Below are 16399 nucleotides of genomic sequence, written 5' to 3'. Positions count from 1 at the left end.
CAGGGGACATGGGTTCGAGCCCTGGTCCAGGAAGATCCCGCATGCCGCGGAGCAACTAAGCCTGTGCGCCACAACTACTGAGCCTGCGCTCTAGAGCCCGCGAGCCACAACTACTGAGCCCGCGTGCCACAACTACTGAAGCCCCCGCTCTAGAGCCCGTGCTCTGCAACCAGAGAAGCCACGACAACGAGAAGCCTGTGCACTGCAACAAAGAGTAGCCCCCGCTTGCTGCAACTAGAGAAAGCCCTTGAGCAGCAACAAAGACCCAGTACAGCAAAAAATTTTTAAATGTTTAAAAATTAATTAATTAAAAAAAAAAGGAATCCCCCTTCCAATGCAGGGAACATGAGTTTGATCCCTGGTCGGGGAACTAAGATCCCACATGGCGCGGGGCAACTAAGCCCATGCGCCGCAACTACTGAGCCCGTGTGCTTCAACTTGAGAGCCTGTGTGCCACAAAACTACAGAGCCCACATGATCTGGAGCCCACGCACCACAACTGGAGAGAGAAAACCCACACGTGAAAACTAGAGAGAAGCCCCGCGTGCCACAATGAAAGATCTCGCATACCGTAACAAAGATCCTGCATACCACAGCTAAGACCCACGCAGCCAAAAAAATAATAATAATAAAATTAATTAATTAATTTTTTAAAAGAACCTGGCCTTTGCAGTTCAGTTGTTAGATTTTATCTTTCTCATCCTTAGGTCTAACTTCTATCAAGAGGTAAAATCAGGGCACAGAAATATAAGAACATGATAGTGAATATTTTTCTATACTATTTTGAAGGGATTTGAAAGAACAGTCTGACATTTGAAATTTGAACACAATTCAGGGCTATTCCATGTAAAACATGGTTTGGGTTTTTTTTATTAGTAAACAAAATAAATTTGTATGTATTTATGTATGATTTACTCGCATATACATTACTCCGTAAAATTATATACATGCAAATCATGACAGTTTTTTAACCACAATTAGAGATTATTTTCTTTTTCTTAAATTATATTTAATTGAAGTGTAGTTGATTTACAATGTTGTGTTAATTACTGCTATACAACAAAGTGATTCAGTTATACATATATATATGTATATATAGATATGTATACACACATCTTTTTTTTAATTTATTTATTTATGGCTGTGTTGGGTCTTCATTGCTGCGCACGGGCTTTCTCTAGTTGTGGTGAGTGGGGGCTACTCTTCGTTGCTGTGCGTGGGCTTCTCACTGCGGTGGCCTCTCCTGTTGTGGAGCACAGGCTCTAGGTGCGTGGGCTTCAGTAGCTGCAGCATGTGGGCTCAGTAGTTGGAGCTCATGGGCTCTAGAGCGCAGGCTCAGTAGTTGTGGTGCACGGGCTTAGTTGCTCCGTGGCATGTGGGATCCTCCCAACAAGGGATCGAACCCATGTCCCCTGCACTGGCAGGCGGATTCCCAACCACTGTGCCACCAGGGAAGTCCCTACACACACATTCTTATATATTCTTTTCCATTATGGTTTATCATAGGATCCTGAATATAGTTCTCTGTGCTATACAGTAGGACCTTGTTGTTTATCCATTCTATATATAAAAGCTTACACCTGGGGCTTCCCTGGTGGTGCAGTGGTTAAGCCTGCGCTCTAGAGCCCACGAACCACAGCTACTGAGCCTGCATGCTACAACTACTGAAGCCTGCGCGCCTAGAGCCCATGCTCCACAAGAGAAGCCACTGCAATGAGAAGCCTGTGCACTGCAACGAAGAGTAGCCCCCGCTCTCTGCAACTAAAGAAAGCCTGCGCACAGCAACAAAGACCCAATGCAGCCAAAAATAAATTAATTAATTAAATAAATTTTTTTAAAAAATGCTTGCATCTGCTAACCCCAACCTCTCACTCCACCCCTCCCCCAACTCCCTCGCCCTTGGCAACCACCAATCTGTTCTCTATGTCCGTGATTCTGTTTCTGTTTCATAGGAGACTATCATTTTCTTATTAACTAGTTTTCCAGTTAAAGTAAGGGCCAAGAGGGACTTCCCTGGTAGTCCAGTGGTTAAGACTCCGTGCTCCCAATGCAGGGGACCTGGGTTCGATTCCTGGTCGGGGAACTAAGATCCCACATACCACGACTAAGCCTGCATGCTGCAACTAGAGAAGTCCACACGCCACAACTAGAAAAGCCCATATGCCACAACGAAGACCCAGCACAGCCAAAATAAATAAATAAAAATTTTAAAAAATTATCTCTTAAAAAAATAAAAATAAAATAAAATAAGGGCCAAGAAGTTCAATTTACCCATTTACACTAATGTTTGGAAAACTCAACATGATGAATCTTTTCAAAAGCAATCTCCTAAAAGACCGAATTAGAAAACAGTTAAGTAAAGCACAGTTATTCTAAAATGGGGCTATGGGGAATTCCCTGGTGGTCCTGTGGTTAGGACTCTGTGCTTCCACTGCAGGGGACCCAGGTTCGATCCTTGGTGGGGGAACTAAGAACCCACAAGCCACCTGGTGAGGAAATAAATAAATAAATAAAATGGGGCTATGACTTGGGAACTGCTCTTCCCCCAGTCATTTAAACTGGTTCAGTAATTGTATTCAGCTACTAGAGAATTGGATAGTTGTTATGAATCCTGTATTAACTTTACAATTTATTTGAATGCCTACTATGTGCCAGAGACTGCTGTATGCTTCATATGTATCATTTTACTTTGTTTGTCATAGAAAGTGTGGATGCAAGTCATAATATCACTTTGCATTAAAGAAAACTAAGGCTTATAGAGGAGGAAAAAAAGAGTTTTGCCCAAGATCATGAGGCAGATGAGTGATGGCACCTGGACTTGAGCTTCAAAGCCTTTCTTTTTTTGTTTGTTTGGGTTTTTTTTGCGGTACGCGGGCCTCTCACTGTTGTGGCCTCTCCCATTGTGGAGCACAGGCTCCAGATGCGCAGGCTCAGCGGCCATGGCTCACAGGCCCAGCCGCTCCGCGGCATGTGGGATGTGGGATCTTCCCGGACCGGGGCACGAACCCGTGTCCCCTGCATCGGCAGGCGGACTCTCAACCACTGTGCCACCAGGGAAGCCCCAAAGCCCTGCTTTTTAATCACTGTCACTGAAATCTTCCTCTTTATTGTTTAACTATACCAGGACCAAAGAAGCTGCTAACTCTGTTTAGTTAATTCTTGTCAGGAAGAGAAGGACAGCAAGAACTGCGGGGAAAAATCAACAAAAACAAAAATGAAAGTACTGAGGTATACTGGAAAAGACCAGAAGACTTGGAAGGAGACTTGAGTTTGCACTTGGCTCGGTTACTTAGTTCATATATCACTTTCTTAGGAAAGCCTTTCTCTACTCCTTTTTTGTCTCTATTAGGACACTGAACTGATTGCAATGATTCTAAGGTGTACATCTTTTTCATTTTAACATTTCTAAAATCTGGATGCATCTTATAATTGTTGGTGTCTTAAAATTAATTGAGTGTTTATCCTTAATTATTGTGTGTATCCTTAATTATTGGTACGTAAAATAAGGATGTGATTTACCATTAATGGCATCTTAGATTTGATGAGTGCAGTATTTGTTTACATGTGTTCCCATGAAAATGTTTACATCAGTCCCATAGTTTTTAAATAACAGGTATATGCAGTGATTTTTCTGATTTCTGTTCTAATCCTCTTTTAAGCTCTAGCCCTGTATGTTGAATAAATTTTCCTTTGATTTCACAAGGATCACAGACTCAGTGTATCTACTTTCCAAATCAACATGTCTTCTAGTATATTCCCACATCTCAGTAAATGGTATCTACACCTGTAGAAGCTAAAAAACTAGAAGTCCCACTGCCAGGGTTTGAATACCAGTTCCACCCTATACTAGTTCTGTGAGTACACAGTGAAGCATGTCACCTTTATTCTTCATTTGTAAAATGGGAAGCATAATAACACCTACCTCTCAGGATTATTAAGATGGTAAAACATCGAGTAAATGTTAGCTGCTGCTAGTCTTCAACATATATATTCGTGACCTTTCTCCTTCCTCTGTACATGTAATTCATCGTCAATCCTGTGATAAGTAGGCCTTTCACAATATCCCAGATCCATCCTCTTTTTTATCTGCTGCTTCTCCAGTCCAAGCCCCTGTTATAGCCTGTAATAACTAATCTGGTAGCTTCTCCTCTTTCCCATCTTTGATCCATTCAATACATAGACCAGTCAGAGCCATCTTTTAAATCAGATTATGCTACGTCTTAAAACCCTTCCCAATGCACTTGGTATAAAACCCCCAATCCTTAATATGGTGTATATTGTTCTCACTTTTCTGCCTGGCCTCTGCCTACTCTTTCATCCTCATCTTATGCCACTCTGCCTCACGTTATTCATTTCTCCCAAAACTGACTCCCACTCATCCTTTTGATTTCAGCTGAAATGTCACTTTCTCAAAGACATTCACTTATCTTCATAACTAAATTAGGTTCTTCAGTGCTAATATATAGTCTTTTATATTGAATTTACACCTTTCATAGTTGGTGGTGATCATTTCCTTCCCAACTGAAGGTAAATTATTTCCCCAAAGTCATAGAGCTAGTTATGGTAGGATTGGAATGCCAGCCTAGGACTGGCCAACTAAAGCTGTGCCATTTCCATGATCCTTCCTTTGCTTCCTTGAGAGCAGAAAAGAGCATATGAATCAATGTGCTAGCCTTTAAAAATTTGGCCCAACTGCTCTCCTTTCTTTCCATTTAACCTTCATGTTGTTCCTTAAATATCCATCTCTCTGTGAGCCTTCACTCTCCCAAATTAGATTATAAACTGGTTGAAGTAGGATCTGTTTTTTATATATTATACACCTAGCATTTACATAAGTTACCCTGCATATAATAGATACTCAAAAATAGTTTGTCTTAGAGATGCTAAAGAAACAATTTTTTAATCCATTTAATTTTTTCAGGGTTTGGAGCTATCTCATGAAGGAATTTACTACCTCATTCCATATTCTTCTACCCATCAGTGACAATATATTTTACGTGTCCATATTGTGAATAGAACTGCCTAAAATGATTTTTAAATGAGTAGTTTGTGTCTTCATGGATTATTATGCTTGTTTCACTGGAAAAGAATTAACCTTAAGTATTTTTGCTTTGTTTCAGGAATTGAGTGATCTACAGCGCGACCCACCTGCTCACTGTTCGGCTGGACCTGTGGGAGATGACTGTAAGCTTTGCTCTCTTGCTAGGATTTTGCTACCATTAATAATACAGGTTTGAACACTTGTTAATGACTCCAAAACTCCTTTGTTTGTTTCAGTGTTCCACTGGCAAGCAACTATTATGGGGCCTGTAAGTATGATTCATTTGTGTGAAATTAATACCCTCAGCCATCCTTCATTCTTGGCATTTCACCTTTTATCAGATGTTTTTGGCTAGGGTTGAACTTTCTTGTACTCTGAATCTCTCAGAAAGCAAAATGTGAGTAAAGGATTTATGATGATTTTCTAGAGCGCTGGTGGCAAATACTTGCTAGGAACACATTTACAACACTTTGCCAAATCCTTGATCATTATGCATAATAATGAATCACCCACAATTTGCAACCAGGCTGCGTGTTTATCTTTTTTTAAACACAGAAAGTCAGTTGTTCAGAACTAAGTGTAATTACTCTCACATCAACATTTTAGTAGGTTAGAAATAAGTCTAATTAACCCAATAATGGAATTCCTACAAGTAACAAGTATCAATTTGCAATAAGTTTCATCACTGTTCCTGTGTGTGAGAGGAACGGATAAAATATTGCAATGGCTCTATTGTTGCCACATCATGAATTTGCCTCTTTTGTTGCATTGTCCTGAACTCAGAATTACCTGCTATTCTATGACTGGCTTCTCTTCATACTTATTACCTTTGTTAAGATTATTTCCTTCTACACCTGAGAAGCAGCCATGACTTTTCTTTCTGTGGGTAAAAATCTGATTGCATAAGAATGGGCACTGATAGCTCAAATCTACTTTCTGAGTAAAGACTGCATTAGTAACATGTTTCCGTTAACATCATTCTCTCCTTCCTCCCTTGAAAGATCTTTATCTAGTAAGCCATAGTGTTGTTTTTTGTTTTGTTTTGTTTTGTTTTGTTTTTTTGCGGTATGCGGGCCTCTCACTGTTGTGGCCTCTCCCATTGCGGACGCGCAGGCTCAGCAGCCATGGCTCACGGGCCCAGCCGCTCCGTGGCATGTGGGATCTTCCCGGACTGGGGCACAAACCCGTGTCCCCTGCATCAGCAGGTGGAGTCTCAACCACTGCACCACCAGGGAAGCCCAGCCATAGTGTTTTTAATCATATGGCCTCATGCTTAGCTTTTAAAAAATACAACAGTTATTGAATTTTCAGAACAGGAGTCCTGAGCAAGTGTCTTAAATTACTAAATTGTTTTATTAAGTTAGTTTTTTAAAGGGTGAAGTGCAACATATTTATTTAACAACTTTTAATAAGAATCTAGTTATTTGATTTTCATTGCTTACCAAGAACCTTCAAAATAATATCAAGTCTTACCCTTACCATTTGAATTATAGCCCATCACAAATATTTCTCAGGTGAATCACATGTAGCAAATGATTACAATTATGTTACTCATACCCTCTTTATTGTAGTAATGTAAATATGCCACTCAATAATATAATTTGAACATCTAAGAAGACCATATCTGTTGATTGTAATTAACTTACATTTTCTACATTCCTTATAATTCTTGATGAACTGGAATTAAACTATGTGTATAATAAGAATAATTATATGGTACAGTCCTCTAATGTATATGTAGAAACTTAAAGGAGGAAGTAATGATAGCCTTGCTGTTATTACCAAAATGTTAATATACATGATACTTTTAATTAAATATAAATGAATTAAAATAGAATTTAAGGTATTTTTGCTACTTTTTCCCCCTTTTCCTTTTTTTTAATTATCCTTTTTTTTTCTTGCTTGTAACATTATAAATATTTCCTAATTGCTATAAAGGGATATGGCCAAACTTAAATTCCTCTTGTAAAGTTCATTCCTAATTAGATAATTCTATGAAACTGAATTTATCTAGTTTTGTTTGGGGCTTTTTTGCATTTCCCACGTTGTTTTGTAAACTGCTACTAAGTGAAGATTTGAGGTCTAAATTATGTAACAGTGTCACTTAGCCTTTTCTTTTCATAAGTTGGTCCTTTCAGTTCATCTCTATTCTTGCCCCTTAAAGGATCATGAGAATTTAAGTTTTATAATTAAGAAGAAAAACACTAGCCTCAACCCTTTTCTTTTATACTGATTACTGCTACAGAAAATTATTCTTTTCTCACAGCAGTCTTGTGTGTTTACTGATCTTTAACAGTCTATACTCATGAACAGATTTGTTTGGGCAAGTCACACCACTCCACTGTGTGTGTCCTATTTTTGTTTTGTTTTAAACTATGATGTTGGCATGATTGTTGGAAAGTACTCCTTCATGCCTGCAAAGACAAACCTGTTTTTAAGGTAAATGATTTGAACTTATGACAAAATGATGGCATTTTTTTCAAACTGGTATATTTGGAGGGAATCATCTTGGGTTATTAATAATAAATATAGTAATCAAAACACTGATGTGATTATTTTGTAATTTCAGCCTGATAGCGCATATCAAGGTGGAGTCTTCTTTCTCACTGTACATTTTCCGACAGACTATCCTTTTAAACCACCAAAGGTATTTTTATTTTTATGATTGACGTGACTCCTGTGTCAGGGGTTTTACTCTCTATCCAGAGATATTTTCATGAAAAGACTGTGGGTAGGTTAGCATGTTCGAACTGTTCTGTAAAATCAATGAATCTAAAATGCTTTCTTACTCAAATATTGTATTATGTCTGTAAACAGAAGGCAGTATCTGTTAGGCTAGAAATTAGCTTCCCTACCTGTCTTTCCCTCTGCATTAGGTATGTGTAGTTTGGGAAGTTTTTATGGTCAAGAGTTAGACTCTTCCATTCAGGGGATTATCTTTCCTAGGTTGACCCTTCTTTCTCAGTTTTTAAGTATTCAACAAACATTTATTGAGCACCTACCATGTTCTGTTGCATTGGGAAATACAAAAGTAAAAAGACATAGCCCTTTTGTTTAGTGAGGAAAGATTAAAACACATTCTTATTAAATTTAGCTTAAATCTAAAGAGGAAGCCAACAAATGATGGGGGTGTCAATGAGGGAGAAAATCATTAACAAATTCTGTCACTGAGGAAATATTTACTTTAGATTTTTTAAAACACCTAATTAACATTACATGTGAAACGATGTAACAACCCTAGTGGAAGATTAGAATTCTTGGTGGATTTGTTAGGGCAGGTAATAAGCTGGGGCCCCTCAACTTTCCTCTGGAATAAGGTCAGCAGCCTATTTCTAGATCCAGGTATCAATTGATAATCAAATTAAGAAAAGGATTGCTTTGAGGGTTGATGAAAGCCATGGTTAATTACTTCAGGTGCTACTCGACCAGTCATACCACCTATTATAGACTTATTTATCACACTTTCCAAAATACTCCTCATTTCCTTAGGGTTGGGGAGAGCAGAAAACTGACTTTGCTTTCACATTATCAGTAGCTAAAGCCACGTGCACATAAAGTAGATGCTCATCCAATTTGTGTTGAATACATCTCTCCTCTAAGATCACATAAAATTGAGGACATTTTACCCTAGAGCAAATTGGTTCTGTTTGCTTTCATAGTTCATTGATTGTCACAGTTTTGTTTTGTTTTGTTTTATGTTTAGATTGCTTTCACAACAAAAATTTACCATCCAAACATAAACAGTAATGGAAGTATTTGTCTTGATATCCTGAGGTCACAATGGTCACCAGCTCTGACTGTATCAAAAGGTAATTTCATTTATCAGATTTATAACAGTTGATAACAGTGAGACAGGAAAAATACAGCAGAAATATCTTAGGGACCAAAGTTTAAAAAAACCAATCTACTGTGTTTTCTTCTGCTTTGCTTTTGCTTTGCTTTCATAGCTTTTATATTACTCTTGCTTGGGGGGGTTGATGGACAGATCTAAATGATGAAATGAGAGAAATTTAAAATGTTAAAATTAGGAATTTGGGGATAAGACTGTTGACATTTCACCCCTTTAGTTTGGGCTTTATCTTTAAAAAGAAAGAGACAGGGACAGAGAGAGAGACACAGAAGTAAAAACAAGATTTTAGAACCAGATGTCCCATTCATTAAATGGAATTATTTGTTGACATGATGAGTAAAGCTTTACATCTCCTTTACTTCATCTCAGAGGAAATGTCAGATTGGCAGATAAAGTAAATGATTTAAAATGAAAGACAGGAATTCCCTGGCAGTCCAGTAATTAGGACTCCGTGCTTTCCCTGCAGAGGGCCCAGCTTCAATCCCTTGTCGGGGAACTAAGATCCCACAAGCTGCATGGTGTGGCCAAAAAAATGAAAGACATATTTCACACTTTAGAGTAATGTAGTATATATAGCATGTTAGTCTAAACTTCAAATAATCAGTAGCATCATTGTAAGGACTGATACATAATCCATGCAGATTCTCAACTTTCACAGTTGCATAGCATTATTCTTTGCTAAATTATGAGATGTGTATATAGGGCATCTGAAGGCATTTGTTTCATTAGCTAATGTTATTTGATTTGCCAGCCTCTTAATTTTGTCTTGTTTCTCTAACAGAAAAGAGCCTGAGTTATTGTTTTGAGTTAGAACCATCTACCCCTGAAAGCAACTTGGTAGTTTTCCCTTTTTATAAAATTTAAGAAAACTGTTTCTCTTGAAGGATTTGGGGGAGGAATCCATGGTCATTAAAAAAAAATTTTTTAATAAACCCTACCTGAATATATAGCTTGTTTTAAAAATTGATAAGGTTTAGAGGAAGCAGTGTCCATAGCCATGATTATTTCAAGTATTAGATAAGTAACAGCCGTTCAGATCGGTTAGTTATTCATGAATGGCAATTTTTCTGATCTAACATATCCCTATAAAACGTTCATGTAGATTCTAGTGTTCTTTTAAAAATCTTTCACATACTATAACTGTTACACACTAGATATAGGAAAGATACTGTGTCATAGGGTTTTTCAAATTAATATTCTGTTTCCTGGAATAGGATCACAAAATGAAATTCATTTAGCATATGCAGCTAAATACTTAGAGAGCGCAGACTGCCGGATGTTGAATACTTACCTTCTGCCGTTGGTCGCTTTTTATAAAAAATAGTTTTGTTAGCTTCTAGAAACTGTCCTTTAAGAACAGTTTCAAACAGCCTCAGTTTCCTCATATGTCAAATGGGGATTATAATAGTATTACCACATATGGTTACTATGCAACTAGCACATAGTAAGCATTCAAATGGATGTTATATATTGTTATCTTTTTCCTTATCTGAAAACATTTGATTTGTGTGCATAATAGTGAAATCAGGGCACAGGGCTCTTGGCAGCAGGAGTGGGGAGATGAGGAACTTCCCTCTTGCCTATTTTATAAAGTAGCTTATATTTTCTTTATTTGTACATTTTTCACTTTTTAATATTTTAAATGTCTTATTTCGCTTTTTATCATGAGTTTAGTTTGGAAACTTTCTGGAGGTGTGAGCCCAGATAACTTACCCAGTTGGTTTAATATACAGGCTTGAAATTCCATTGGACAGATGAAAGTTTAAAAAGATGAATGAAATATTAGTTTTTGTTAGCCCGTAGCACCCCCTTTCCAAGTCATTAAAAATCAACTCTGGGGCTTCCCTGGTGGCGCAGTGGTTGAGAATCTGCCTGGACACGGGTTCGAGCCCTGGTCTGGGAGGATCCCACATGCCGCGGGGCAACTAGGCCCGTGAGCCACAACTACTGAGCCTGCGCGTCTGGAGCCTGTGCTCCGCAACAAGAGAGGCCGCGATAGTGAGAGGCCCGCGCACCGCGATGACGAGTGGCCCCCGCTTGCCACAACTAGAGAAAGCCCTCGCACAGAAACGAAGACCCAACACAGCAAAAATAAATAAATTAATTAATAAACTCCGACCCCCAACGTCTTCTTTAAAACAAACAAACAAAAAAAGAATCAACTCTGCCTTCCTTATAAATTCACCTTTGGATTTGTAAGAGTAGGAAAAGATAACGGAACATAGTAGAGGAAGGTGAAGGTGGAATGTTGTTCCAAAGATACCATGTATCCCCTCAGAAGTGGTGGCATGGAAGCAGACAAATGAGGAACCAGAGTCCTTGTTTCCTTCTTTTTCAGACACTTAGTTGTTTATTTTTTTAAGTGTAGCTATTTGCATTAGGATTTTGATACAACATGCAAGAAACAACTACTATAATTTATCAATTTTCATTTATATTTAAAAATATACAAGTTATGTAATGATAGCTGTGCCAATTTTTTTTTTTTTGTTTGCGGTACGAGAGCCCCTCACTGTTGTGGCCTCTACCGCCGCGGGGCACAGGCTCCAGACACGCAGGCCCAGCGGCCATGGCTCACGGGCCCAGCCGCTCCGCAGCATGTGGGATCCTCCCGGACCTGGGCACGAACCCGCATCCCCTGCATCGGCAGGCGGACTCCCAACCACTGCACCACCAGGGAAGCCCATGCCTATTATTTTTAAATGCATTTGCCACAAATAATGTACATGGAATAAAAAAATTCACTGAAAATAATCTTACAGATATTCCTTCTTTAGCTCTAAGCCCAAGTAAAACAGTGCATGAGCTTCATCTCCCAAAGCGGTTTGAACTGTTAACTGTAATTTGATTGCTTTACCTTGAACTGTTTAGGACACAGATTTTCTGCATTAAAGTAGAATAAAAGTGGACAGTTTTCTTATTAAAGTAAAAAAATATCTCTAAGAAACATCTAAAGTTAGGATGCTATTCTAATATTTTTCCAACTATGTACCATCCGGGGTATATGTGTGTTACCTAAAAAATATTTTTGTAGAGAACTCTTGAGTTTAAAAGTTAATAGCTACTTTGGAGGTTCACATTTTTAAAATAAATAGAAATTCAAATAGAATTTAAAATTGCAAAAGTGATAATTTTGTATTATATACACTGTATGGTAATTTAAAAAATTAAAGATATTTGCTGCCAACCAAAATTAATCTCAAATGTAATTTAATGTGTTCATTTTGTTTTTTCTTTGTAAGTTTATTGTCTGTTCAGTAAAATTATTTTCACATGTGTAATTCATATAAAGTAGAAAGATCATTACTTAATATGATGTTCTCTTTTAAATCTAGTTTTATTGTCCATATGTTCTCTGCTTTGTGACCCTAATCCAGATGACCCCTTAGTACCAGATATTGCACAAATCTATAAATCAGACAAAGAAAAGTAAGTGTTTGCTTATATTAGTTTCTATTTGGGTGCATTTCTATGTAGTCTGCCAAAACATAAGTATTATCAATGTATTGAAGTACATTTAGTTATGCTTATTGTGTTTATGTTAAGTTTGTTTATCTATCCAGTGGAGTAAACCTTTCTTTTTAAATTCTATTAACTCCTTTTACAAAAAAACCTCATCCCTTCCCACTTGTTGTTTCATCCTTTACTATTTAATAGTACTTGTTCTGCATTTACATAGTATGCATGTTTTTTGATAGTAACTATCAAACTATCTATAATTCTAAGTAGTAAATTTAAAAAGTTGATAATTGGAAATTACTGAATATCATATTCGTTACCTTCTCCCAGGAAAAGTTATCCTTAACTACCCCTAAACTGACCTAATTTTCAAGGTGCTTCATCTTGCTGGCACCATTGATTCATTTGCATTTTACAGATAATGACCATTCAGGGTTGTCATTTACAGATTTGTATTAGAAATTGATTTCTTTATTTCGTTGTGTATAACTTAGGTACGTTTTCATATAGGTTGTAAAGAGATCCATTAGTTTTAAAAATCGCTCATGTTTTCTGTTTTATTTATGCATGAACCTAAGTCACATTGACCCAATAATTGGTGTATGTATGATTATTGCAGTTAAGCATAAAAAAGGTATATATACAGTTTTACATAGACAGATCTTCTAAAAGATTTAATTTGTATGTTTTTACTATATCCCTTTTGTATGTCTACAGATACAACAGACACGCAAGAGAATGGACTCAGAAATATGCAATGTAAAATCAAAAAAATTTTCATATATACCAGAGTACTGTAAAATCTAGGTTTTCTTCAACATTAGCGGTAAATCGAGCACCGTTTACTGTTTCATTGTACCATGAAATCCTTTGATTTTTACCCATTTTAAATGTATTTCTGAAGCAAGACAAAACAAACTTCCAAAAATATTCTTGAGACTGTGATGAGAGCATTTATCATTTTGTATGCATTGAGAAAGACATTTATTATGGTTTTTAAGATACTTGGACATCTGCATCTTCAGCTTACAAGATCTACAATGCATCTGAAAAGCAACCAAATTATTTTTTGCTGAAACTAGATGTTTTTACATGAAAAATACTGTATGTGTTGTCTAAGATGTCGTCAGTTATATAAATCTGTATTCAGATTTCATTCTTTGTTAGCTCACTTTATAATTTGTATTTTTTTACTGTATAGACTAAATATATTCTATTTACATGTATGTCAACTCGTTACTTTTTTCCTGTGAACAGTATTGAAAAAACCCAACAGCTGATAATGAAATGAATTAACTGTCCGTCTCCCTTGTCTTAGGGTATTCTGTAGATTGATTGCAGATTCCTTAAACCTGAAATGATCTTTACACTGTAATTCTCAGTATACTGATTATGGAGAAACACTTGTTTTGATTTTGTTATACTTGACTTAACTTTATTACAATGTGAATTAATTGCACTGCTAAGTAGGAAGACGTGTAACTTTTATTTGTTGCTATTCACATCAGAATTTTTTTCTGTATAGGCAATATTATATTGACACCTTTTACAGATCTTAATGTAGCTTTTTCCATTTAAATAAAATGCTTTTTCTACTATTTGTCTTGATTACTTAAAAAGATAAAAAATTACTTTATAAGTAAGGATCAGTACTCTATATAAAATTTTGCATGGAAATTAATTCCAAATTGTAAGAATGAAGTCTGTTGTATTTGGCACTAATCACCATTAATTATATAAATTTTATTGCTTTAGGTTTGTATTGATATCTGTTTACTAAATTGTCAATCTAGAGGATGATATACACTGGTCCCTTGTTATTGAAAAGAATTTAGGATATGTTGGCATTTGTCTTGGATCACATCTAAAATGAATTATTTTCTAAGGTACTGAGATGAATGTAAGACAGTGTCACCTACATTGAAGAAAAGTCTTTATAGACCTGAAGAATAATTAGGTAATTCATTAAAATGCCCCTCTAGATATAACTGATGTTGTATTTCTTAACATTTTAAAATCTAGAATTTCTAAAATAGAATTTTAATGCCATCACAGTTTGAAAGAGGACATCCATTTTTTACCGTAGAAGTTATACAGAAAATTCTAAAATGACACTTTCCCTCTGTTTTATAAATTGTCAGTTAAAATGATTTAAATGAGCAGGTTATCTTTGCAGATTTTAAAGAAAGCTAGAAAGTTCTAATGTTTTAACTTGGAAAAAAAATGTCTCTAATTATTAGCATGCTTACCAAACTTGAGTGTCATTTTTAAGAAGAGTTGTAGCTCTTCTGATTATTTCAGTAGCTGTATAAGTGTACAAAAATCTGTGATGGGTGTAGTCATTAGCAAAGAATGTAAATCACTTAAGTATTTTACCATGGTTCATTATTATAAAGCACAAAATAACCCATTGTTAAAAAATGTGTTTTTATAAATGAATGTAAAATAATTAAATGAATTGTGAAATGGATGTTTAAGAAAATATAGGTTTAAAAAGTAACTATATTAAGTGATGTCTTGAAACAGCCATATCATGAAGAATACTACTATGTTATTATAAGCTACATTGGCCCAGAATTTGAACACTCAACATCATTAGATTTAAGTATTTAGTATATTTTGATAATAAAGGGATTTGTTTCTTGAATATCTTTCACTTTTTAAAAAACTTTTGTGTGGCATTTATTTTTGGAAATGTCTTTTTTTTTTCTGTATTAAAGTTTTGAAACTTGCCTAACACTAACTCTGTTTGCCTTTGCTTACATCTGAATTGTACAACCACTCTCTTGAGGAGTGAGCACAAGTTCTCATAATTAATTTAAAAATCTTAGAAGTTCAGCAATGGCATAATGATCAGCCAGATCAGTATTTTGGGTTTGTTGTTTTGTTTAATTCTAACAAAGGGTACATCAGTTACCTAACTGTAAATCCGAAGCCAAGGACCTTCCTCCATAGATCAACCATTAATTTAAGGACCTCCTGGGAGTGAGGAAAATGGAAAGTCTTTTGGAGTTTTACGATCCTACCTCTTGAAGTCTTGGATTCTGAACACTCATAACTGCCACATACAATAAATCCATGATACAGGCTGTAAGGGGTAACCTCACGCTCATCCCCCCAACTATCTCTAATTCCTGAACAAGCTTTACACATGCATATGTAAATCATATACAATTATTCATTTTTGCTTTACGTTATACCCCCACCCCTCCATGAACTCTGTTAGGGAAAATTTTAAATTTACTTTGTCAGTTAAGCAATTTCAAAGGATCAAAAGGTATTAGGTGAGAAACACAAACACAAAGCACCAGGGCAACCATAAGAGTTAATATTCAGAGTAACTTTTGGGGCTTCCCTGGTGGTGCAGTTGTTAAGAATCCGCCTGCCAATGCAGGGGACACGGGTTCAAGCCCTGGTCCGGGAAGATCCCACATGCCATGGAGCAACTAAGCCCTTGCACCACAACTACTGAGCCTGCGCTCTAGAGCCCGCAAGCCACAAGTACTGAGCCCACGTGCTACAACTACTGAAGCCCGCGCGCCTAGAGCCCGTGCTTCGCAACAAGAGAAGCCACCGCAATGAGAAGCCCGCGCACCGCAATGAAGAGTAGCCCCTGCTCGCTGCAACTAGGGAAAGTCCGTGCGCAGCAACGAAGACCCAATGCAGCCCAAAATAAAAAGAGTAACTTTTTTTAAAACTTAATAAAAACAGTACCACATGTAGTTTTTCATTTCTCATTATTTTATCACAATGATGTTTATCTTCTTTGTACATGATTCAAGTCATTGATGTTTCACAGAATCCTGCTGTCTCACAGTTCTGTATTTTTAAGGTGGAAAGATAGGGGAAATGAATTTTCCTCTCGGATTAAGAGAGATTCTTGGTGAAGCTATTTATATCCTGTCTCTTTGTTGGTAGTCATTTTGAACTGGATTCAGAGTCCAGTCCTATGTTTTAAAATTGGAGTTCTGTAGTAGAATCATTGGTCCTGTTACTCATTTTTACTAGGACTAGCCATGGAAAATGTGATTAATACTCTAGCCACGGCC

The 16399-nt window shown here is 36.7% G+C and overlaps 1 protein-coding gene across 2 annotated transcripts in view; it reads left to right on the top strand.

Annotated features, from left to right (window-relative positions):
- The window catches only part of UBE2D1 (ubiquitin conjugating enzyme E2 D1), a 35929-nt gene extending 19857 nt beyond the window's left edge, over positions 1 to 16072 (top strand). The window contains exons 2-7 of one of the 2 annotated variants that reach the window (XM_060125965.1): positions 5121 to 5184; positions 5278 to 5309; positions 7611 to 7688; positions 8745 to 8850; positions 12227 to 12320; positions 13068 to 16072. In XM_060125965.1, the coding sequence (XP_059981948.1) occupies positions 5121 to 5184; positions 5278 to 5309; positions 7611 to 7688; positions 8745 to 8850; positions 12227 to 12320; positions 13068 to 13113 (420 nt within the window). In that variant the 3' untranslated portion in view covers positions 13114 to 16072. The remainder of the gene's footprint in view (positions 1 to 5120; positions 5185 to 5277; positions 5310 to 7610; positions 7689 to 8744; positions 8851 to 12226; positions 12321 to 13067) is intronic. The other variant, XM_060125966.1, reaches the window with a different exon arrangement.
- The last annotated feature ends 327 nt before the right edge of the window (positions 16073 to 16399 follow it).

The sequence above is a fragment of the Lagenorhynchus albirostris genome, chromosome 16 (assembly GCF_949774975.1).
Source record: "Lagenorhynchus albirostris chromosome 16, mLagAlb1.1, whole genome shotgun sequence".
NCBI lineage: Eukaryota > Metazoa > Chordata > Mammalia > Artiodactyla > Delphinidae > Lagenorhynchus > Lagenorhynchus albirostris.
Note: the sequence above shows the minus strand (reverse complement) of the source record. Positions and strands in the feature narration are given on the sequence as shown.